Source organism: Peromyscus eremicus, chromosome 8a (genome assembly GCF_949786415.1).
Source record: "Peromyscus eremicus chromosome 8a, PerEre_H2_v1, whole genome shotgun sequence".
Lineage (NCBI taxonomy): Eukaryota > Metazoa > Chordata > Mammalia > Rodentia > Cricetidae > Peromyscus > Peromyscus eremicus.
Window position 1 is genome coordinate 69,714,777 of NC_081423.1, and position 24,503 is coordinate 69,739,279.

The 24,503-nt window shown below is 39.7% G+C and overlaps 1 protein-coding gene across 2 annotated transcripts in view; it reads right to left on the bottom strand.

Annotated features, from left to right (window-relative positions):
* Positions 1-1,681: 1,681 nt before the first annotated feature.
* Dhx40 (DEAH-box helicase 40) overlaps positions 1,682-24,503 on the bottom strand; it is a 41,412-nt gene continuing 18,590 nt past the window's right edge. For both annotated transcript variants that reach the window (XM_059271433.1, XM_059271432.1), the window contains exons 9-18: positions 23,935-24,021; positions 23,614-23,796; positions 20,191-20,271; positions 17,984-18,141; positions 9,798-9,912; positions 8,206-8,314; positions 6,301-6,395; positions 4,541-4,610; positions 3,610-3,838; positions 1,682-2,196 (exon numbers count right to left, since the gene is read on the bottom strand). In XM_059271433.1, coding sequence (XP_059127416.1) covers positions 2,057-2,196; positions 3,610-3,838; positions 4,541-4,610; positions 6,301-6,395; positions 8,206-8,314; positions 9,798-9,912; positions 17,984-18,141; positions 20,191-20,271; positions 23,614-23,796; positions 23,935-24,021 — 1,267 coding nt within the window. In that variant the 3' untranslated portion in view covers positions 1,682-2,056. The remainder of the gene's footprint in view (positions 2,197-3,609; positions 3,839-4,540; positions 4,611-6,300; positions 6,396-8,205; positions 8,315-9,797; positions 9,913-17,983; positions 18,142-20,190; positions 20,272-23,613; positions 23,797-23,934; positions 24,022-24,503) is intronic.

Consider the following 24,503-nt stretch of genomic DNA (forward strand, 5'->3'; position numbering starts at 1 on the left):
GCTCAGCAAGTAAAAGCACTGGCTGCTCTTCCAGAGGACCCTGGTTTGATTGCCAGCAACCACATGGCAGCTCACAACCACCTATAACTCCAGCTCCAATGCTCTCTTCTGGCCTCCAGAGGCACCAGGCATACACGGTACACAGACATATGTACAGACAAACTGACACCATACATATAAGATAAAAATAAATCTAAAAAAATTTATAAAAGAGCTTTCATTCCAAGAATCCACCCATATTCCTATATCTAAGAAAATGCACTTACAATATATACCTAAAAAAAAAAAAAACTGGAAGGACTAAATAATTTAAAATATCAAATTAACAATGCTGCAAATATTCAAAGAAATTATCACTACTTACCTTCAAAGAAAAGCAAGATTTGTGCTATCACCAATTTTCCAGAAAGGCTTCAAGTGCCTAACCATTCAACTTAAAACCTCTTAGATACCAGAGGAGAGAATTACCTAATAAAATAAATTCAACTTAATTTTTACACAAAAGATACAAAACTCAGCGGTGGTGGCGCACACCTTTAATCCAGCACTCGAGAGGCAGAGCGAGGTGGATCTCTGTGAGTTCGAGGCCAGCCTGGGCTACAGAGTGAGAGCCAGGACAGGCACCAAAACAACACAGAGAAACCCTGTCTCGAAAAACCAAAATAAAAAAAAAAAAAAAGATACAAAACTCTGCCAGGTTTAGTGGCACAAATGTGTGTGTGTGTGTGTATCTTGAGAAGCAGAGGCAGGAGGATAACTCATTGAGTTCAAGACCAGCCTGGTCTATATAGCAATGCCAGGCCAACCAGGGCTAAACAGAAATAAAATAAACAAATAAGTAAATAAATGCACATACTGTCTACTGAGTTTTAGTGATGCTAATAGCTTTATTTAACAAACACTGGGTGACTACTATGTGCAAAGCACTATGCTAGGTGCCATGAAAGATACAAAGATGAAAAAGACATAGACCCTGCCCACAAGGAGCGTATAATCTAATGAGGAAGACAGACATATACACACGTAACTACAATACAAGGCAGTAAACAAGAGTAGGCAAGTGCTGAGTGTGGCCTGAGTGTAATATTAGCCTTAAGGTTCCGATTTGAAACACTAGTGAAGTGTTAGCTGCTTTGAAAATCCCATCTCAGGATTAACATAATAGGTGTTTTAATGGTCCTACCCAAACAGCTGCAGTCAAGAGAGTAGGCCTGGTGGAAGGGCTGCTTGAAAGCACGGTCACACCTACATACATGGGCTGACACAAGTATGTAGGAACAGTTAGAAAGAACTTTGTGTATGTGTGTGTGTGTATATGTGTGTGTATGTATGTATGTATGTGTGTGTAAGTGTGTGTGTGTGTGTGTGTGTATATATACATCTGTCCTTTGGTTAATGGCTATAGCTACTGTTTTAAACAATATAATTTTATATAAAAAGGAATTTGTATAATCCCAGAAAAATCAATTTAAGGATTAGAATTAATTTAAGAAAGAATCCTGCCATAGGCAATTTTATTTACTAATTGAGTCTTTAAATATCTATAAAGCTCTGGAGCAAATGGTTAGACATCTAAGTATTGCTGAGTAAAAACCTCTTACATAAGTTTAGCCTTCTGAAGGAAATGGTCACATACCTGATACAACACTATTCTAATAGCAATAAGAAGGCCTTGAAGAGATTTAAGGAAAATAATTTTTAATAGTTCAATGCAAATGGAATACACGCTGATTAAATACAATTCAGTGTTCTTTGAAAAGATCTCAGTGACAGCATTTGGTACCAGTTAAGGCCAGCAAAACAGAAGTGAGGAAAATATTGTATCATCTTTCATTGATTTCATGTACCACTGCTTAGGGCTATGCAACCCAATCTTTTCTTTCAAAATGTCATTTGTTGGTATTGATAAGATGTGATTTATAAATTCTGATTTGCTTTTAGCTCACAGGCTAGGAACAGCTGCTGACCACTTCCTCTTGACAGTACTGTCTGAAATAACTGGCAAAACAGAAGCACATTTCCTGGCTGCTTTCCTACTTCCTGAATGGTCCACTGCTTAGCCTGTTTCCTTCAGTGTGTCACTGTGGTCCTGGATTCTCTGCTGCTTTCTCTCAAGGAAACGAGCCCGTGCATCTGAGATAGATTTGTCATCATTTCTTCTTTGCATTTTCTTTAGAACTTCTTTTGATATTCCATCTGAAAACAGTGCAAAGATAAACCTGATTTTCAACATTAAGAAAAAAGCACTAGGAAAATGCACTTGTATAGCAAAAGCGGAGGTGGAGACAGGAAAATGCCTAGGAGCACCACAGCCAGCTAGCCTAGAGTACACAGTAGCAAACAGAGGCCCTGTCTCAAGTAAGCACCAATAACTGGGGTTGTCCTATGACCTCACATGTACATGTTCACACATGAACACACATATCATACATACACAAATTTTTTTTAAAGAAAAGATTAACAAGGGAATCAAATGTTGTCTAATCAAAAGTCTGGCTGAAGGAGCACACAGATGGGGATACTGAGCTCAGTGGTACAATGTATACTTCACACCAACGAGGCTCTAGGACTACCACTACAATAACACAAAGTACATGAGCCAGCAGGGAAAGGCACTTCCTGCCAACCCTGCCAACCTGAATTTGATTACTAGGACCCATGTGATAGGAGAAAGCTAACTCCAACAAGTTGTCCTCTGCCTAAACTTATATACAAAACACACAAATAAGTAAATGCAATGGATAACAATAACAAAAAGATACATGAAGGCCAACTAGTCAGAAAAACTAGCCCTAATTCAAGCATATAGGACAGTATTATAATACTGCAATAAAACATCTAGTGATCACCATATTTAAAAACCTTTCAATGAGCCAGGCATAGTGGTGCATGCACTTGGTGACACCAGCACTTGGAAGTCATCAGTCGGTAGATCTCTGAATTCAAGGCCAGCTAGGTCTACATGGCAATTGTCCAGTCAGCCAGAGTTATATGGTGAAGCGCTATCTTGACAAGAAACCCTTCTGTGACTTCCTGAGCAACATTTCTACCATCTATTTCCCAGGGATGTTGAATATATGATTCATCATTCTGCCTCAAAAAGCTGTTCAAAAAGCTTTTAATGTATGTGAGCTAATTGTGTTTTATACTCTAGTTCATCACCACAACTGTTTATATCTTCCATCTGTAGTCCTAACTGTTCAGAAAACCTGTTGGAAAAGTAGAAGTTCTGAGGTAATAAGTTACAAAATTTGATAAAATAAAAAAACAAAAACAAAAACAAAATTTTAAAAAGTGGCCAGGCAGTGGTGGTGCACACCTTTAATCCCAGTACTCGGGAGGTAAAGGCAAGCAGAACTGAGTTCAAGGCCAGCCTGATCTACAGAGTAAGTTCCTCAACAGCCAGGACTACACAGAAAAACACTGTCAAACAAAACAAAAGCAAATAAAGCAAAAAACACTGGGAAAGGTGGTTTCATAGTTAAGAGAACACCTAGAATCCCAGCATTCAGGATGCTGAGGCAAAAGGATTACCACAACTTTGAGGCCACTCTGGTCTACAAAGTAAACCCCTTCTTGGAAAAATAGTAGAACAAATGATTCACTCACCCTTTAGCTGTTTCACATTTTCCTTATTTGTCCATTTTCTTCTGGCATCTTCTCTCATTTCACGTCTAGCAACACTGCTCAAATCATGTGCATTAAGTTCATGCAACTTAGGTAGTAAGTCTCTCACCCATTCATAACGGATTGGACATACAATTCTTGCATAGACTTTGGTGGTAACTAATACTTCATGAAAAATAATCCATTCAAGTTTGGTTTCCTGTTCATGAAGCTATAAATAAATATAAGGCTTAAATTAATATAAAAATTTCATTTAAGGATAACTATTAGTGATCAGCCCTATTCTACATTAGAGCAAGAAAATAAGGAAAGCCAGGACTACAGAGACCCTGTCTCCAAAATAACAAGAAGAAAATAACCTGAAACCCTCTGAATGCCTATTTTGTTCCATAAAATAGAAGTCATATGCCAACTAATACCCTTAAGCTCTACATAATATAGATATGTAAAAATTTGGAAAGGAAAACTAGAAGATACTGGTATGTTAGTACTACACTCTTGTAAATGCCTATCTTTTATTAAACATAAGATGCATTAGGGCTGGCAAGATGGCTCACTTGACCAGAGTTCAATCCCCAGGACCCACATGGTAGAAGGAGAAAACTGACTCCTGCACATTCTTCTCTGGCACTCACATGTGTATACCTCTCCACACTCCCCCAAAATGTATTTTTTTTTTTAAAAAAAAAAAGGTACTTTAAGGGCTGGGGATGTAAAGTCCCTGCCTTGTATGTGTAACATCCCAGACACTACAAGAGAAAACAAAATAAAAAACAAACCCACAAAGGCATTTGTTGCAAGGCAAGGTGGTGTAAGCCTGTAATCTTACCACTTAAGAGGTAGAGGCAAAAGGAGCTTGAGTCCAGCCTGAGCTACACAGAGACCCTATCTCAAAAAATAAAAAAGTACTTACTGCTGAAGAAGGATGAATATGAACTGGACTTCCACGTCCATCCATTGTGCAAAACGTTCTACCGACAGATCTATACACAGAAAAAAAACAAAGGATAAAGACCAAAATAGCAAAGCAATAAGGTAGCTGATATACTATGTTTTACTACTCAAATAAGCATAAATTTACCTGGGGAAGAGGAATCACTTTGAGTAACAAACAGTAATGTCACAAGAGCTGGTTTAAAGGAGCCATTTAAACACTTGCCCGTCCTCAAATTATATATTCTCCTAATGAATATCTATACAGTAAACATCTTTTTTCAGCACAATTCTAAAGAAAGGAAGCTGTTATGACAGAAGAGATTTAACTGGTGGGTTGAATTCATACCTTTAAAAATGTATATTAATGTGTGTGGGCAGGGGTGCATGCATGCTTTGCCATATGTGGGGACCAGAGGACAACTTTGGAGTCAGTTCTCCTTCTATCTTTATTTCAGTTCTAGGGTTCAAATTGAGGTCATCAGGTTTGCAGGGCAAGCACCTTTACCCACTGAGCCATTTTACCAGCCCTACAATTATACTTTGATGCTAAAGTAACTTCAGCATGTTAGCCCATCTCACATTTCTCCAGTAATTTTATATGTATGTGCATGTACCCATGCATGTAAATAGGGAGGCCAGAGGTCAGTGTCGGGTATCTTCCTTTATAGCTGTCCACTTTATTTTTTAAGACAAGAATCTCTCTCTCTCTGAACCTGAATCTCATTCTAAAATAAACTAAATTTACAGAAAATTACAAAGTAAAGGACAAAAAAATTTTACTGGAAGCACTGACAGTAAGTTGCCAACCTAATACCTCACCCATTATTACCAAATGCTTGCCATTCTCCTTCCTAGTTAGGATACACCCACCAAACAGAAAATTAACACTGATGCACTGCTAACATCAAACCCTAAGACCCCGCTGAAATATAACCAATGTCCTAATAGTATCTTTTAAAGCAAAAAGACTCAGTTTAGAATCAGAACCACCTTTATTTTTCATATCCTTCACACTGGAACACTTGCTCATTCTCTTTTGACTTTCATAGTGGTATCATTGTCCCCAGGCTCTCTCAGATGATAGTGCCAGGAGAAAAGGCATAAGCCACTGTGCCTGCCAACTTTGAACATTTCTAACTCCTTTCAACATTATCCTTGCGGTATTTACTTATGTGATCCATTTTCAGTTACTGAATGAATTTCCCATCACCAATGTTGCTACTTTCCTTACAAAGATACCCTTACTTCTCCCCATTTTTTTTCTTTTTGAGACAGTGTTTCTTTGTGTAGCTCTGGCTGTCCTAGAACTCACGCTGTAGACCCGCTTGCCTCTGCCTCCCAAGTGCTGGGATTAAAGACATGCACAACTACCTCCTAGCCTACCTCTTCCCATCTTAATTAAGCCCTGCTCTCCCTATCTAAGCTTCCCCAGGGATACCATTCTGTCTTGTTTGGCTCTTGCACTCTACTTGAGGCCAAGAAACTACCAAAAACCCTTGTCATTTGCTTTAGGTGCTGATATATCTGCCTGACATGTACCCTCTTCTTATCCTGCCTGGACTCCAGTACCCCAATTTGAATCACAGTAGTTCCCTGTGTACAGATGGCAATTATGAAAAGATTTCTTAGAATTGTTATCATCACCACAGATCTGCACCAAACCTTCACTCTTTAAATATTTTAGCACTGCAGTTGGATACAGTAGCGTTTATGAACTCTCTGAAGCATAATGCTCACCTTCGAGCAACATTTTTGAAGTAGCCTGCACAAAGACATCTTCGTAGTACTTCATGTTTAGGGCCTTCAAAAGTCTCTCTTGGGAAATCACTTTGCTGTAGAAAGAATATGTATTCAATGACAAAATTCACAGGACAATTCGATCTAATCTTTTTTCAAAGTCCACATTCCTAAAGACTTCTGGGTAATATGTTGTAAGAAGGATTAGATTCAGCCTTGCACCCAGAGAAAATACAAAATAATTGACAGAATGCTATGTATCAGGTAACAACAAAGGACAATGACCCAAGAGACATACCAATAAGAGCTTCATCCCAGTCTTGAGAAAAAGTTCTGACTATGGCATACGAAAACAATGCAAATGGAAGTCAGAAAACTCATAATGAAACACAGGAGTCTGAAAAGACCAAAGTGGCTGGAATTTTAGGAAAGAGTAAGTTCAGGAGAGATGTTCAAAAACAACACCGAACATCTGCAGAAAGTAATTAAGTACCTGGCCAAGAAAATAACCTCCCAGAAAGATAAGACTGCTTGGTATCTCACAGGGCTAAGAATGGTGCTGTTAAACAAAACAAAAAACCTTTCAAGTCCTGGTTTTGGACAGAGTAGTTAGAAGGGGATTATCTTTAATCCCAGCACTTGGGAGGCAGAGGCAGCAGATCTCTGACTTTGGGGTAGCTCTAAGATATATATGGAGTTCCAAGCCAGCCAGTGCTACACAGTCAGTGAGACAGACAGACACACACACACATACACACACACACACACAGCACATAAATTAACTTTGGGAAGAGTATATATTATTTTAGAAATATTTATTTAGGGGGCTGGAGAGATGGCTCAGAGGTTAAGAGCACTGCCTGTTCTTCCAGAGGTCCTGAGTTCAATTCCCAGCAACCATATGGTGGCTCACAACCATCTATAATGTGATCTGGTGCCCTCTTCTGGCGTGCAGGCATGCATGCAGATAGAACACTGTATACATAAATAAATAAATCTTTAAAAAAAAAAAAAAAAAAAAAAAAAAAAAGAAATATTTATTTAAAATTATGTAAATGTGTATGTCCATGTGAGTACGTGCAAGTGAGTACAGGAAGGAGGTCAGAGGCATCAGATTCCTGGGAGCTGGAATTACAGGCAGTTATGAATCCCTGATGTGGGTATTAGGAACTCTTCTGCAAGAGGAGTATGTGATCTGGACCACTGTACAGTCCATCCAGCACTATTACCCTTTCTTCTTAGACAGGTTCTATTAAGCCCTGGCTAGCCTGGAAGCATAGACTAGGCTATCCTCAACTAACAGAGATCCATCCACTGCTTCTGCCTTGAGGGTGCTGGAATTAAAGGTATGCACCACCAAGCCCAGCCCAGGCGTACTGTCCTGACTGTAGTAATGATTTAACAGGTATGTGTAGATGTCAAAACTCAGCAAACTGGATACTTTTTGTTAAGTGTTTTAACTTTTTTTACATTTGCTTGGTGAGTGGACAGGTGGACATGCTCATGCCAAAGCACAAATACATGTGGAGGTCAGAGGACAACTTTTGGGAATTGCTTCTTTCCTTCCAACACGAGAATTCCTGAGGTCACACTTGAGTCCTTAGATTTGGTGGCTTATACCCCTACCTGCTGAGTTATCTCACCAGCCTAACATGTGAAGCTTAGTATGTGTCAATTATTCTTCAGTACAAACTATTTCAATTAAACACTTTCATTTCTTCAGATAGCCTTCCTTACCACTACTGGGATTCACGGGGTCAGAGACGGTTGCACAAAGCAGCATGCAGAAGGTGGCTAACTAGAAAAGGTGGCACAAATGTAACTGTACTTCATGAAAATTCAGTAGGATACAGACAGGCTTAAATGCCAGTCAAGAAAACAAAAAATCCAGACTACAGTGCTCACCTGTTTGAGTTTCCTGATCAGTTCCCGAAGCTGAGCTTCCACACGAAATGCAGAGAATAAGCACCGCCAGTGAATCCAGTGCTTTTGGCACCATGACGCCGGAGCTCCACTGCAACACAAAAATACTGGTGTCTTGAAAATACCTTCTATAAATGAAAGACAGAAAGAAGTCCTCATTTCCTTTACAAAATGGAAACCAGTCATGGGTGGTGTCGGGGTTAGGGTAGCTGTAACCTCAGCACTCAGGAGGTAAAGGCAGACGGTTCAGGAGTTCAAGGTCATCTACTGTACAGTAAGTTTTTGGCCAGCCTAGGCTATAGGAGACCATCTCAAAAAAGCAAGCGAGCAAACAAACAACAGCAACCACCCCCAAAGGAGACCTATACGCAAAAGAAGAGATCTGGACAAGCACTAAAAAGAGCATTTTAGAAAATCTGACAAAAATTATCAGGGGCTGGAGAGATGGCTCATCAGTTAAGAGCACTTGTTGCTCCTCACTTCATCTGGGTTTGGTTCCCAGCATCCACATGGTGGCTCACAACCATCAGTAACTCCAGTTCCAGGGGATACTACACCTTCTTTAGTTTCCATGGGCACCAGGCATGCCTGTGGTACACATACATACAAGCAGGCTAAACACTCATATACCTAAAATAAATCTTCTTAAAGAAAGAAAGATTGTCAGGACTCCTGACTAAATTTTAAAAAATAATTTGTAAATGGGTTTCTTTTTACATATATGAATTAACAAATATCTAACCATCATTTAATCTAAGTATCTACATAAAAACAAAATTCTGTAAAAATCATTTTGAGGAAGGATTTAAAGAAAGAGGTAAACCACTATTTATAATAAACGGTTACTAAATGACATGAGACAGCATCCTGACAATCTAACTGAAGTTAAAAATATTTTGAGGAGCCGGGCGGTGGTGGCGCACGCCTTTAATCCCAGCACTCGTGCTGTGGGATGGTCTGTATGTCAAATGTGTTGCTGATTGGTCAATAAATAAATCACTGATTGGCCAGTGGCCAGGCAGGAAGTATAGGTGGGACTAACAGAGAGGAGAATTGAGAGAACAGGAAGCTGGGTGAGGGAGACACTGCCAGCCGCCACCGTGACAAGCTGCATGTGAAGATCCCGGTAAGCCACGAGCCATGTGGCAAGGTATAGGTTTATGGAAATGGATTAATTTAAGCTGTAAGAACAGTTAGCAAGAAGCCTGCCACGGCCACACAGTTTGTAACCAATATAAGTCTCTGTGTTTACTTGGTCGGGTCTGAGCGGCTGTGAGTCTGGCAGGTGAGAGAGATTTGTCCTGAGGTAGGCCAGGCAGGAAAACTCTAGCTACACACTCGGGAGGCAGAGCCAGGAGGATCTCTGTGAATTCGAGACCAGCCTGGGCTACCAAGTGAGTTCCAGGAGAGGCGCAAAGCTACACAGAGAAACCCTGTCTCAAAAAACCAAAAAAAAAAAAATTTTGAGGTCAGTTATCCCATTGATCCTTAAGGTCTAAGCATACACAGTAAGTATGTAATGGAGCTGCAGATCAGAGTGACATTTTCCAGTATGAAAAGACCAGCTCACATACCTTGATTTGCACTGTTCAAAAATGACAGCTAAAGTTGCAAAGTCATTAAATCCTCCAGCTTTTGCTGCCAATTCTCGATGTCTCTGTTCTGCTTCCTTCTGGTACTCTGGATCAACTAAAAGGCAAATCAAGAGACAGTTTAGTTCCACATTAAATCAAGTGCCCACATTCATTCTGCTTTCCTTTCCACCACGTTCAACAAAATCTGCCTCACTCTCGGGTGAATTAAATTAGCTCATCTTAGTGAGTCCAGCCAGTTTCTTCCATAAGTCTTGTGATCATCCCATGTCCCGTCCCCTCCCCACACTGTTTGCAGATAGAATATTTCCCTCCACAGCTCAGGATGACTTGGAGTTTGGAATTTTCAATTCACCATGGCCTATGAAATCCTCTCGCCCTTGCCTTCCAAGCACTGGGTGGTACAGACAGTACCACCACACACAGCTATTTTCTTCTTTTAAACACATGCTGGAGATTTACAATAGTCAACGTTACTTCCCTCAATTCAACTGTCTTTAAAATAGTATCTGGAATTTACTCTTCTAAAAAAAAATTCATTGTATAAGAGTAGCCCATAGTTAAAAGGGATATAAGGTAAAAGTTCCATGTCCACAGTTTGTCACATAAATAGTCTGCAAGGCTAACCACTATTATAGATGGTCCCCAACTCAGAATAATCTAACTTTATAATGGTGTAAAAGCAATATACTTTACATTCAGTAGAAGCTGTACCTTCAATTTTCTATGTTAATCTTTCCCCAACATTTAGCACAATCACTCCCAATGCTAGTACCACACTGAGCTTCTGCTCCCGGTCAGCCATGCAATTATAAAGATAAATAAGATAAATAAGAGATACTCCATAGTACACCATGCAGCTTTGTATAGTAGGTTACTGTTTTTAATGCATGTTTGACTTAGGATGTTTTCAATTTTGGATGAATTTAATCAAGATGTACCCCATCATAAATCAAGGAACATCTGTAGTAAGTTTGTGCTCTACCAGGTATTCTCCACTTTTCTCCTTTCCCAGGGATCCAAACAGGGATCAGCAAGATCGCTCAATAGGTAGAAGTGCTGGCCTCACAAACCTGATAACCTGAGTTCAATCCCCAGAATCCATGTAAAGATAGGAGAGAACTGACTATACAGTTTTGTCTTTTGACCTCTACTTTCAATGCCATGGCAAACATGTACATCATACAGATACAAAAAGTGACCAAGCACTGCCTAAACGTATAAAGAACTTACACAATTTAACTAGAAACCATATAACCAATTCAAATTAAGAGGGTAATTAAACAGGACCTCCATATACATTAAGCTTCCCTATTACAAGTATTCCCTAATTTATAATAATGTATAACAGATATACAGAAAACCACTTAAGCTGCAAATGTGTACCCTAAGAGGTAGTCATAAACACAGTGTAACAATGTACTCAAACAGATCAATAATTACAAGCACCAGAGAAGCCTAATCACATAATACTCTCCACTTTCCTCAGAAGGGTAACCATAGCCTGACTTCTAACTCCACAGATGTGTCTTGCATGTTTCTAACCTTTGAAAACACGTTTTTACATTTATTTTGTGTACATGAGGATGCCACAGCATCCAGTATGGAGGTTAGAAGACAACTTGCAGGAATCAGTTTTCTCCTTCCATCATATGGGTCCCAGTAATGAAACTCAAGTAGTCCATCTTAGTAGCAGGCATTACCCACTGGCCCATTTCATCAGCCTTGTTTCTAACCTTTATATGAATGCGATCACACAGTATGTACTTGATGCATTTAGTTGCTTTTGCGCAACATTAAGTTTTTGAGATTTATCTTTTACTTACTTTGATCCTATTTCTCCTGAATCTATTTCAAGACTGACATGCTCCATGGCCAAATTCTCCATTCAGCACTTTATCAGATTAATCCTTATTCTGCCTGGGTCCTCTGGATTATGAAGCCATAGAGAAGCTTACAGGCATGGCCTAATTTTTCTGTTCATTGTGAGCAACCCTATAAACCTTCAACTGGCCTGCTATAATCATTTACACACTGGCTCATTATCTTACAGAAATAGCAGCTTCATTTTGCAAGTTCAAAGTCAGTCTTGTCTATATAGGAACTTTTAAACCAACTAAGGCTACATAGACCCTGTCTCAAAAAACAAACAGTGCTGGGAAGATCATCGGTAAAGTGCTTGCCAAGCATGAGGACATAAGTTTGATCCTCAGGACCCATACAATGAAAATAAAATTTAAAGATTTAAAAATCCGAATGTGGTAGCATCTACTTGAAATGGTAGCACTGAGCCGGGCGGTGGTGGCGCACGCCTTTAATCCTAGCACTCGGGAGGCAGAGCCAGGCGGATCTCTGTGAGTTCGAGGCCAGCCTGGGCTACCAAGTGAGTTCCAGGAAAGGTGCAAAGCTACACAGAGAAACCCTGTCTTAAAAAAAAAAAAAAAAAGAAAGAAAGAAATGGTAGCACTGGGGAGGCAGAGACAAGTGGACCTTGGAGATTAACCAGTCAGTCAGCCTAGCTTACTTGCTGTGAGAAATCTTTTTTTTTTTTTTTTTGAGACAAGGTCTCTCTACATAGCCCTGGCTATCCTAGAACACACACTAAGTAGACCAGGCTGGCCTGGAACTCACAGAGATCTGCCTGCCTCTGCCCCACCCAATGTTGGAATTAAAGGAACGCACCACCACACCCTACCCAGGGAGAAATCTTATCTCAAAAAAAAAAAAAAAAAAGGATGACGCTTGAAGAATGGCACCTGAACTTGTCCTCTGGCCTCCATACCCAAACACACCTGCATATAAACAAACACACAGACAAACACAGAGTCAAAGGAAAGGCAAAAACAAAGGCCAGGTGTGGTGGCACATACCTATAATTCCAGCTCTCCAGGAGGAAAAGGCAGGTGAATCTCTGTGAGAGCAAGAACAGCCTGGTCTACATAGCAAGTTTCAGGCCAGCTATGGCTACACAGTAAGACCCTGTCTACTCTCTTGAGTAATTTACTAAATACACATGAAAAATATCCACTATTTATCAGGCAGGGTAGTTCATGCCTTTAATCCCAGTACTTGAGAGGCAGACAAACCTCTGCGAGTTGGAGCATTCCAGTGGGGGCTACTCAGTGAGACCCCGTTTCAAAAACAAAAACCTCATTATTAGCCATGACAAAACTGGAGCATGAAAACAAAGGTACTACATCCAGCTTGTTGCTTAATCATAAACTTGTTCACTAGCACAACAATTTCTTTCCCAGGGTTTTTTTGTTTGTTTGTTTTTTAAGTTAAGCTAAATAAAAAATGTACAAAAGGTTCACAGAATTTACTCAGGCTGGGCATGGTGGCACAAGTCTTTTATCTCAGCACTCAGCCTAGTCTACAAAGTGAGTTCCAGGATACCCAGACTGTTACACCGAGAAACCCCGTCTCGAAAAACAAACAAACAAAAGAGAATTTACTCAGGAGATTGTATTTGAAATATTTCACTCATAAACAGCACTAAACAAGAATAATACACATGTTCATGGACAAGATAATACATAATTAATTGTTTGTTCATACAGTGGAAACTACTCAACAAATCAAAATACGGATACATAAAATAATACAGATGAATTTCACATGGAGTGTGTTCATCAAAAGCCAAATACACACTCAAAACTGTATACTTTATATTTCTGTTTGTAATTTCAAAAAACCAAAACTAACATTAAAAAAAATTCCTGCTGGGCAGTGGTGGTATGTGCCTTTATTCCCAGCACTCAGAAGGCAGAGGCAGGAAGATCTCTTTGAGTTCGAGGCCAGCCTGGTCTACAGAGTTCCAGGTCAGCTGAGTTTACACGGAGAAATGTAGTGGGTAGCCACTACAGAGAAACCCTGTCTCAAAAAACAAAAATAAGCTGGACGGTGGTGGCGCACACCTTCAGTCCTAGTACTCGGGAGGCAGAGGCAGGCAGATCTCTGTGAGTTCGAGGGCAGCCTGGTCTACAAAGCGAGTTCCAGGACAGGCTCCAAAGCTCCACAGAGAAACCCTGCCTCAAAAAAACAAACAAACAAAATAAATAAATAAAATAATAAAAATAAAAAATTAATAAATCCCAGGAAAGAAACCAACTTGGAGTCAGGCTGTGGTGGTGGTGGTAGTAGTAGTGGTGCACACCTTTAATCCCAGTACTCAGGAGACAGGGGCAGGCAGATCTCTGTGAGTTCAAGGACAGCCTCGTCTACAGAGTGAGTTCTTGGACAGCCAAGACTACACAGAGAAATTCTGTCTTGAAAAACTAAAACAAACAAAAAAATGTTTTTACATGTTGGAGAGTGGGTCTCTCTCTCTCTCTCACATACACACACACACACACACACACACTGCAAATGGAAGTCAGAGGACAATGTGTATGAGTTCTCTCCTTCTACCCTATGGATCCAAGAAATGAACTCATGTTGTCAGTCTTGGTGGCAAGTGCTCATGACATAACTCAGTTATGTCACCAGCCCAAAACATTCTCTATCTAATAGGAGTGCATGTTATATAGGTATATCCATTTCACAAAATTCACTGAATTATACTAATATGTATGCATTTCACTATATTCAAATTTTGCCTTTAAAATGTCAATGAAGGGGGTTGGGGATTTAGCTTAGTGGTAGAGCACTTGCCTAGCAAGCGCAAGGCCCTGGGTTCGGTCCTCAGCTCCAGAAAAAGGAAGGAAAAAAAAAAAAAACAAAAACAAAAACAAACAAACAAAAAAGTCAATGAAGGCCTTCAAGATCACTTGATCTTGTCACTCAACCTGATTCTTTTTCTAGCCTTAACTGTTGAAGTTAGAGTAGTGTTGAACCCAATTCTCCAGTTTGCTTTTTTTTTTTATTTTGTTGTTGTTTTGTTTCCCCCTTTTGGTTTTCTGAGACAAAAAGGTTTCATCACACACAAAACACACACACACACACACACACACACACACACACACACACACACACACACGGTCATAAATTCACTATATAACCCAGGATGGCCTCAAACTCTCATAGGTCTTCCTGTGTTACCTTATAAAGTGCTGGGTTGACAGGCATGCCCACTATACCTGGCTCTCTGGTTTTATAAATAAAAACATGGGAGTCTGAGAAAGCTAGGCTCATAGTCAGATACTTAGGTAATAGGACAGTCAGAACACTCAACTCCTGACTTCCACTTCATACTCTCCAGTAATTTTTGGAGTATCTTTAGCCTTGATACTCCCTAATGAAAGCCAATCAATATTATTGCACATACTATTTTACTGGAAAAGGGGTTGCAACTGGGTATATTATGAAAATTAAAATTTTGTGAAAAAAATTTTGTGTTTATACATGCTCATTTGCCAAGGAATGTATGTGGTAGTCAGAGAACAACTTAAGAAAGTTATTTTTCTCCTTCCATCATGTTCTGAATTCTGAGGAACTCATGACATCAAGACTGGTGGGATGGCTCAACAGTTAAGATAATTAGCTAGTCTCAGAAGCCACATGGTAGCTCACAAGTGTCTGTAATTCCAGTCCCAGAGGATCCAAACCCCTCTTCTGGCCTTAGTAGGCACCAAGCAAGCACATGGTGCAAAGATATACATGCAGACAAAACACCCATACACATAAAAATGAATTAGAAACAAACAAACAAAAAAAACCAAAGACCCAGGACATTAGATTTGGCAGCAAATGCCTTTACTCAATGAGCCGTCTTGCAGGCCCAAGAATCAAAATTTTGACAGTTAAAATTGAAGCCTAATTGGGGTAAGCAGCAAACTGATTCAATAACACAGAAAAAGGAACCCACCATTATAATCATGGCAATGATAAATCAGTCTGACCCAACACTCCTAACTCACAAAAGGAAAGGCCAGTAGGGTGCACCATCTATTGTTATAGTCTTGGCTGTTGACAAGGTCTGGTGACTACTCTGAAGCTCCTTATGGAAAAAAAAGTTATTTCTCTAGATAAAAACAAAGCCAACACACGTTAAACTGTCTCATACTGACATGCCAAGAAACAAGAAAAGGAAAAAAATAAAAGGACATGGAAACCTAAATTAAAAAAAAAAAAAGAAAAGAAAAAGAAATACTCTAAGGATAAAGGGCTGAACTACCTGTTCTTTTCATTCTAAGAAAATAAGTTAATATATCACTAATTTACCACAAAAGAACAAAGGTTCACCTTATTATCTAGATTTATACGTAAAGGGAAATTAACTTTTAGCTAGGAACGCTATATACTCCCTATTCCAAACAACTAAGTTAAAGGATAACAAAACATAAAACCACTTGTCCTGTTTCCTACCCACAGCTCCATGATAAACCCCCTAAAAGGCTCTGTGAATGACTAGACACCAAAGTGAACAGCCAGACATAATGTGCACGGTTAGAATCCTAACACTGTAAGACGGCAGTTCTCCTCACTTGATCTACCAGATCACACTACAATCGTTTTGTGGATTTCAACTGACTCCACAGTTCATGTGGAGAGGAAAAGACCAAAAACAGCCAGGGCAGTGCTGAAGGGGAAGAACAACATCAGGGACTGCCTGTTGAAGCAAATGCATACCCAACCACTGTATGACAACATCAGGAGAAAATCTAGATGGCCATAGTATGGCAATGACCTCACTGATAGAGCACCAAAAGCAAGAGTCACAAAAGAAAACAGTTACATTAGACTTCATTAAAATCAAAATCTTCTGTATGCCAAAGGCAATGCCAAAACAATGAAAAGATAATAAAGAAAATACTTAACAGCTGGGCAGTAGTGGCATATGCCTTTAATCCAACACTTGGGAGGCTGAGGCAGGAGGATCTCTGTGAGTTTGAGGCCAGCCTGGTCTACAGAGTGAGTTCGACAGCCAGGGCTACACAGAGAAACCCTGTCTCAGAAAAACGAGGGGGAAAAAAAAAAGAAAGAAAGAAAATACTTAATAAAATATATACTGGGGTAGATGTGGTGGCACACACCTTTAATCCCAGCACTCAAGAGGCAGAAGCAGGCAAATCTCTGAGTTCAAGTCAAGCCTGGTCCACATAGAGAGAGTGCCCCTACTGCCTGGCTGCAATTTTTTTGTTATAGCAAAAACATGAAAAAGTAACCATTCCCTTTAATAAGTGGGTAAACAAATTCCATATAATAGAATGGAATACAATTTAGAAGTAAAAAAAAATGAGCTATCATAAAAACAAAACAAAAACAAAACAAAAAAAATGGAAGAATCTTAAATCTTAAATATAGAAGTCCATCTGAAAATGCTACATACTATATGATCACAAACACAAGGCATTCTGGAAATGGCAAAACAATAAAGGCAGTAAAAAGATCAACTGCCAGGTGGGTTGGTTTACTTTGTGTGTATGTGTGTGACAATGAGTAGGAGCGTGTACATTCTCTGTGCACCTGGACACAAGGGACAACCTGAAGGGAAGGATGTAGGATAAATAAATGGAGAATAGGGGATGTTTAGGATTCTGTAATGGTGACATAGGCTATTGGATATGTGTAAAAAACCTATAGAATATGTGATCAAATGAGTGATCCTTTTACTTAGTAATCTACCAATATTGATGCATAAACAGCAGCAAACATACTTCACAAATAAAAGATGTTAGTAGCTGGGAAAACTGTGTGGCTGAGGGCATGAGAACTATTTAAACTTACTCATTTTCTATAAACATAAACTCTTCTAAAGAAAATAGTTTATGAGAGCACAGGAAGATAGTGTCTGTCTTGTTTTCTTTGTTTGAGATGGTCACATTAGCTGCCCAGTCTGGCCTTGAATCAGGATACTCCTGCCTCTATCTCAAGACAGCTACATTACAGGCATGTTTCACCACACTTAGCAATTAAATTCTTTACAAAAAATAAAAACTCCTTATACGAATCCACTAGCTGGCTCAGCAGGTAAAGGGGCCTTACCGCCAAGCATGACAATCTCAGTTTGATTTCCAGAACCCATATAGTGGAGTAAGAGAACCAACTCCTCCAAGTTGTTCTGACTTCCATACTGCACTGTGGCATGTGTGTCCTCAAGTACACATGTGTGTGTGTGTGTGTGTGTGTGTGTGCGCGCGTGTGCGCGCGCGCATACATATGCACACACACAAAAAAAGTTAATAGATAAAATAATGGAACACAAAGAAAATCTTTAACGTGCTTACCAGGTCTGATGAAGACATTTTCCACAGATAACATTGCTGCTATTGGAAGCAGTAAATCTTCACAATCAAGAGAAGCAGCCTTGATCACTGCACATGTCAGATGTGGGGGGAGAGGAAACTCCACCATAGATAAACCCAATCTTGTCACATGACCACTCCTTAACACAAAGAGAAAGTTTTTAGGACTCTAGGACAATACAAATAACGTTCATCATTCAGAATAAATAAGATATAATTTAATTACTTAAACTCATCTCTAGAAAATCATTTCAAAGAAATAAGATACTGTGTTCACTGGTGAGAACAATGAAAAGTAGTCTGTGCTTGTTGTACGATATTTTGTTTGTGTTCTGACAAAGAAAGCTTGCTGGAGACCAGAGGGCGGAGCTAGCCACTAGTTAACTACAGAGGCCAGGTAGTGGATCACACCTTTGATCCCAGCATATGGGAGGCTCAAACCTTTAATCCCAGCACTAGGGAGGTGGAGACAGGATCTTGAGCCCATTCGGTCTGAGGATCCATAGAGGTGAGAAGTGGCGGCTGCTCAGCCTCTCTCATCTTTCAGCTTTCACCCTAACATCTGACCCTGGGTTTTTATTGTTAAGCCTAAATAGATCAGAGCATCAACTGGTGCCCACCGTGGGGCACATGCCAGAGCTGCAAGCAGGGGCTCCCCACTCCCCTGAGTCCCTCTCTGGCTAGGTTTTCCTTTCTTTTTTCCCCAAGCCTCTGAGTGAGTTTGGGGCTTTTCTGTTGCAACCATTTCTGTTGTCCACACCTTTGATCCTAGCACTCGGGAAGCATTGGCAGGCAGATCTCTGAGTTCCAGGACAGCCAGGTCTACACAGAGAAACCCTGTCTTGAAAAAACCTAAAAATAAATAAATCCTCTATTGTGAGAAGTCTTACTTTTCTTTCCCTTTTCTTGTTGTATTTTTCTTTATTTAATGATTTTTGTGCACATGCATGTGAAGCAGCACATACGTGGGGGTCAGAAGACAACCTGCAGGAAAATGGATCTCCTCTTCTACCCTGTGGGTTCCAGTGATCAAACTCAGGCCAGCCCAAATTATTTATTTGTTTGTTTGTTTGTCTATTTAGTTTTGTTGGTTTTTCAAGATGGGTTTTTCTGTGTAGCGGCTCTGACTGTCCTGGAACTCAGAGGACAGTGTGTAGTTTAAGCTGGCCTTGAACTTACAGATCTGCCTGCGTCTGTCTCCTGGGTGCTGGGATTCAAGACATGCACCACCACCAAACGGTCCAGAAGTTTTAATACATCCAAAAAAACTACTCAATGAGACAGAAAATTGTAATATAAAAAACTATAAACATTCAACAGAGCACAGAGCTATCCTTGAAGAAATGAAGGAAAAACAATTATCAAACCTTCCCTCAACACACAATCATGACAACGAAGAGTCTTAGCATTTTTATGTAGCTATAATAATGCTTGGTATTGAAATGGTATTCAAAATTACTTGTTAACTGAAATCACATTAAGAAAAAATGCTTTAGTTTGGGGTTTAAAAAAATATTTCATGGGGCTGGAGCGATGGCTCAGAGGTTAAGAGCACTGGCTGCTCTTCCAGAGGACCCGGGTTCAATTCAGTTCCAGGGGATATGGCACCCTCACACAGACATACATGCAGGCAATAAATAGATAAAATTAATAAATAATAAATAAATAAAAATAAATAAATAAATAAAATAAACAAACAAACAAACTTTCATTTGTTCTCCTTGTTTACAGAGCTTTCTGGTTGTTTGGGGTTTTGCTTTATTTTGTTTTTTCAGGCAGACCCTATCTAGGCTGGCTTCAAATGCCTCAGGCTCCCAGGTACTGGGATCACAGATTACGGGCATGCACTTCCATGTTTAGCTACAGGAAATGTCTTTATAGTTCAGTGTTGGAGAGCTGTGGTAAACAAAGACTAAGGACATATTTTAATTGCATATAAGAAAATTCATTCAGATTGAAATAAATTCCTTTTGGCTTCTGAAGAAAAACTAAGAACCTTTTTTTAAATAGCAAATCGAAAAGCCAGGCACAAAAGCTCATATCTGTAATTCCAGTAATTGAGAAGTTGAGGCAGGAGGATTATAAATTCAAGGCTAGTATGGACTGCATGATGAGTTTCAGGCTAAGCTGAGCTACATACTATAAACAAACAAAAAAGACTGGCAATATGTTTAGATTGTATTTTTTACCTGTCAATAGCATCACACTGGTAAAGCTGTTTAAGTGCTTCCAAAATAAGTCTCTCATTAGGTGGATCCAAATACGGAAACCTGTGTATTTAAATGAGATAGGAGAAAGTCAGGATTATTCATAGCAGGATTTTATACACACCTGATAGAAATTTCCTTAAAAAGTTTCACTTCTGGGCTGGTGACATGGCTCAGAGGTTAAGAGCACTGACTGCTCTTCCAGAGGTCCTGAGTTCAATTCCCAGCACCTACACAGTGGCTCACAACCATCTGTAATGAGATCTGGCACCCTCTTTTGTGTACATAATAAACAAATAAATCTTAAAAAAAAAAAACCCATACACATAAAATGATAAAATAAAAAAATTTAAAAAAAGTTTCACTTTTCTTTCATTTTGTTTTGTGGACAAGGTCTCTTTCTACATAGCCCTGGCTGTCCTGGAACTCAATATGTAGAATGTAGATCAGGCTGGCCTCGAACTCACAGAGATACTACTGCCTCTGCCTTCCAAGTGCTGGGACTAGAGGTGTGCATTACCACGCCCTGCCCTGGCTCCATTTTTCAAATCCTCCTCTCCCTGAAAACACTGTAGCACCTTGGTCAGCATTCAAAAGGAAGAAAATTTCTTTTTCTGGAATCACATTCCTCTCATTCTAAACATACTTCTTGGCTAGAACCCTCCCATCTTTTGTCTTTATCTTAATCTTGACTCATACTTTGTAGCCAATTACTCTCTTTTCTTTTCTGCAGGCCATGACTGTTTTTACTAAATTGTTACAAAAGAGAGGTGAGTGCCAGTAAGATGATCAGTAAGGAAGGGTGCTTGCCACCAAGCCTGACAATGTGAGTCCTATCTCCAAGATTCCATGGTGCAAGAGAACTGACTCCTCTAAGTTGTCTTCTGACCTCCACATGCACACATATGTACGTGTGCACACACAATCTAAAAAAGAGAAAAAACAACTGAAAGTAGCTGAAAATTTCAAGTTACCTAATAGTAACTCAGGGCTGGCCTTGATTTCAAAGAAACCTACCTGCTTCTGCCTACAAAGAGGTGAAATTAAAGGCGTGCACCACCATGCCTAGTCTACTGACCCCCTTATTTTAATTACAAAGAAAATGGTTCAGAGGATAAAGTGCTACCACACCAGGCTTACACCTGGTTTCTTTCTTCTTTTTCTTTCCTTTCCTTTTGGTCTATTCAAGGCAGGATTTGGCTGTGTGTCCCACACTGGCTTTGGCCTCCCAGCAGTCTTTCTACCTCAGCTTTCCTAGTGCTAGGATTACAGACATGTGCTCTGATAGTATATGCCTGTAATCCTACCACTTGAGAGGTAGAAGCAAAAGATCACGTGTTCAAGCCAGCCTCAGCTATACAGCAAGTTCAAAGCCAACCTGGAAGACATGAGACCCTATCTCAAAAAACAGCAATGGGATCTAGAGAGATGACGGCTCAAGCATTAAGAGCACTTGTTGCTCTTGCAGAGGACCTAGGTTTAGTCCCCAGAACCCACATGGTGGTTCACAACCATCTGTAACTCCAGTTCCAGGGGATCTAACAACATTTCCTGACATCCAGGGACACCAAGCATGCAAGTGGTGCAGACTTGTATGCAGGAAAAACATCCATATACATAAAAGAAAAATCTAAAGAAAAGAGCCAAGGAAGAGTGACAATATAGACAGTATTAAGTCATTGAAAATGAACTAATGCCCATTCATTTTTATTTTTCTAGTATGTGTTGATTCTTGGTTATTTGTACTCTGTAGTTCTTTGAGAGTATGCTAGGAATTAATGCCAAGCTTACTGGGCAGTTGATTTCAGAGTCTCCTCTTCCTAAATGAGAATATATAAGACACTGTTTTTTAATCTGGATTTGCCTGAAAGTTTCTGGTTTGGTCATTTAGTTCTTTCAATGGCTTGTTATTTCTTTCTCACTGGCATAACTAACTAACACAGTTAAATTTTACATGTTTTCTTCTACATTCTTAATTAGGAAATCTCTTATCTTGAGTCAGATAAAGTGGTATACACCTATAATATCAGTAGTTGGAAGTTACAGTCAGGTGGATTACTATGAGTTCAAGACCAGCCTGGTCTAAATAGCATGTTCAAGGCCAGCCAGGGAGACATGAGACCCTGTCTCAAGAAGAAAAAAAAAATCTGTAGTCTTACTTGAAACCATCTGAATTGGCTTCCTAAGAGTCAAGCTTGGTAGCATTTTCCTATAATCATAGCACTCAAGAGACAAGAGAAAGAGATTTGCTAAGGCCAGTCTAGTCTACATAGTGAGTTTCAGGCAGCCAGAGCTATATAATGAGGGTCTGACTCAAACAAACAAAAACATGTGCACCATTACATCTGGCTCCATAAAACACTTTCTAATTAGAATTACAGTCATATGCCTTACATTTAAAATTAACAGTGGTCAACCAGGCATTGTGGTGCATGCCTTTTAATCACAGTACTTGGGAGGCAGAGATAGGCAGATTTCTGTGAGTTCAAAGCCAGCCTGGTCTACAGAGTGAGCTCCAAGACAGGGAGATTTTTGTCTCAAAAAACAAAACTAACAACAACAACAAAAACAGTGGTCACTAAAGTTAGTCAAATCAACATCAGCATGAAGGCCTTAATTAAACTAAGGTTTAAATATGAGAAAAAGATCAATTCTCAGTGTGGCAGTTTGAATGTAATTGGCCCCCATGAGCTTGTAGGGAGTGGCGCTATTAGGAGGTGTGGCTTTGCTGCAGGAAGTGTGTCACTGTGAGGGTAGGCTTTGAGTTCTATGTTCAAGCTACTCCTAGTGTCACAGATGACCATTTCCTGTTGCCTGCAAGACGTAGGACTCTCAGCTACTTCACCAGCACCATGTCTGCCTGTATGTCACCATGTCTGCCTGTATGTCACCATGCTCCCCACCATAATGATAATGGACTGAACCTCTAAACCATAAATGAGTGAGCCACCACAATTAAATGTTTTCCTTTATAAGAGTTGCCATGGCCTTGGTGTCTCTTCACAGCAATAGAAACCTAAACTAAGACATCGAGTAAAGCAATGCAAGCTTTGAAATAAAACAGTTTAACACTGTTTACTTCTAGATTCCTCAATCTTAAATTACAGCAGTTTGAGGCTGATGAAAATGTTCTGAAATTTGACAGTGGTAATAGTCATTTAACACTGTGAATCTACGAACAACAATTTGAACTGTACACTTTAAAATGGCTAAAATACAGAATTATATTTTAGGTAAATTAACATTTTTGGTTTAGGTTAAAAGCAACCATCAAGAGAACTAACCCTGGATATAGGATAGTCTCAATTCCTGGGGACATATCAGTCAAAAAGTACAAAATGATTTCTGAGCAATAACCTGGCTTCTTCCACTCTAGCCACATTTCTTTCGAGGTTGCCCACATACCTTATGACATCATGTATGGCAAGGCACTTTAATGTCAGAACTACAGATGTCAAACTAGTTCTCTTAATCTCTGGGATCACATGATCAGGCATACACTGGTTCCAAAAATCTTTACTATAAATCCGAAAGCATTTTCCTGAGGCAGTCCTGCCGGCTCGGCCACTTCGTTGTAATGCTTCACTTCTACAAAAGAAAACAAAAACAGTTCCCAAAATGTTTTGTGGGTTTGCCAAGTAATTTACTTCCAATATTCAAACCAAGTAGAAAGACTCTAATCAGCTAACTGTTCTTTGAATTGAAAAGCTTGATAAAGAGACTTACTTTGAAATAGGAACCACCTCCAGGATGTCCAACCCTAATCTGGGGTTGTGATTTAATTGCTTTACAAAGCCTCCGTCCACTACATACCTAAAAGAATGAAAGCAAGTTAAATATCTAGAAAATAAGGGGAGATGTGTTAATTTTTACTTTTATTTTATGTGTATGAGTGTTTTCCCGAATGTATTACTGTGCACCGTGTACACGTCTGTTGCCCACAAAGTCAAGAAGAGGGCCACCAGTGCATCTCCTGGATGGAGTTACAGAAAGTTGGGAGCCACCAAGTAGGTCCTGGGAATCAAACCCAGGCACCAAGTAGGTCCTGGGAATCAAACCCAGGTCCTCTGGAAGTGTACCCAGTGCTCTGAACCATTAAGCTATCTCTCCAGCCCCAAAACTTGTTAATTTTAACCACTTCAGAGTGTCCTTTTCTATCATGTTTACTGCATTATTTATATTAAATATAAAACTTGAAAGTCAGCTTGGTGAGATGGTTCAGAGAGTAAAGGCACATGCCAACAAGCCTGATGACCTGAGTTCAATCTCTGGAACCAGGAAAGGGCCGGGTGGCA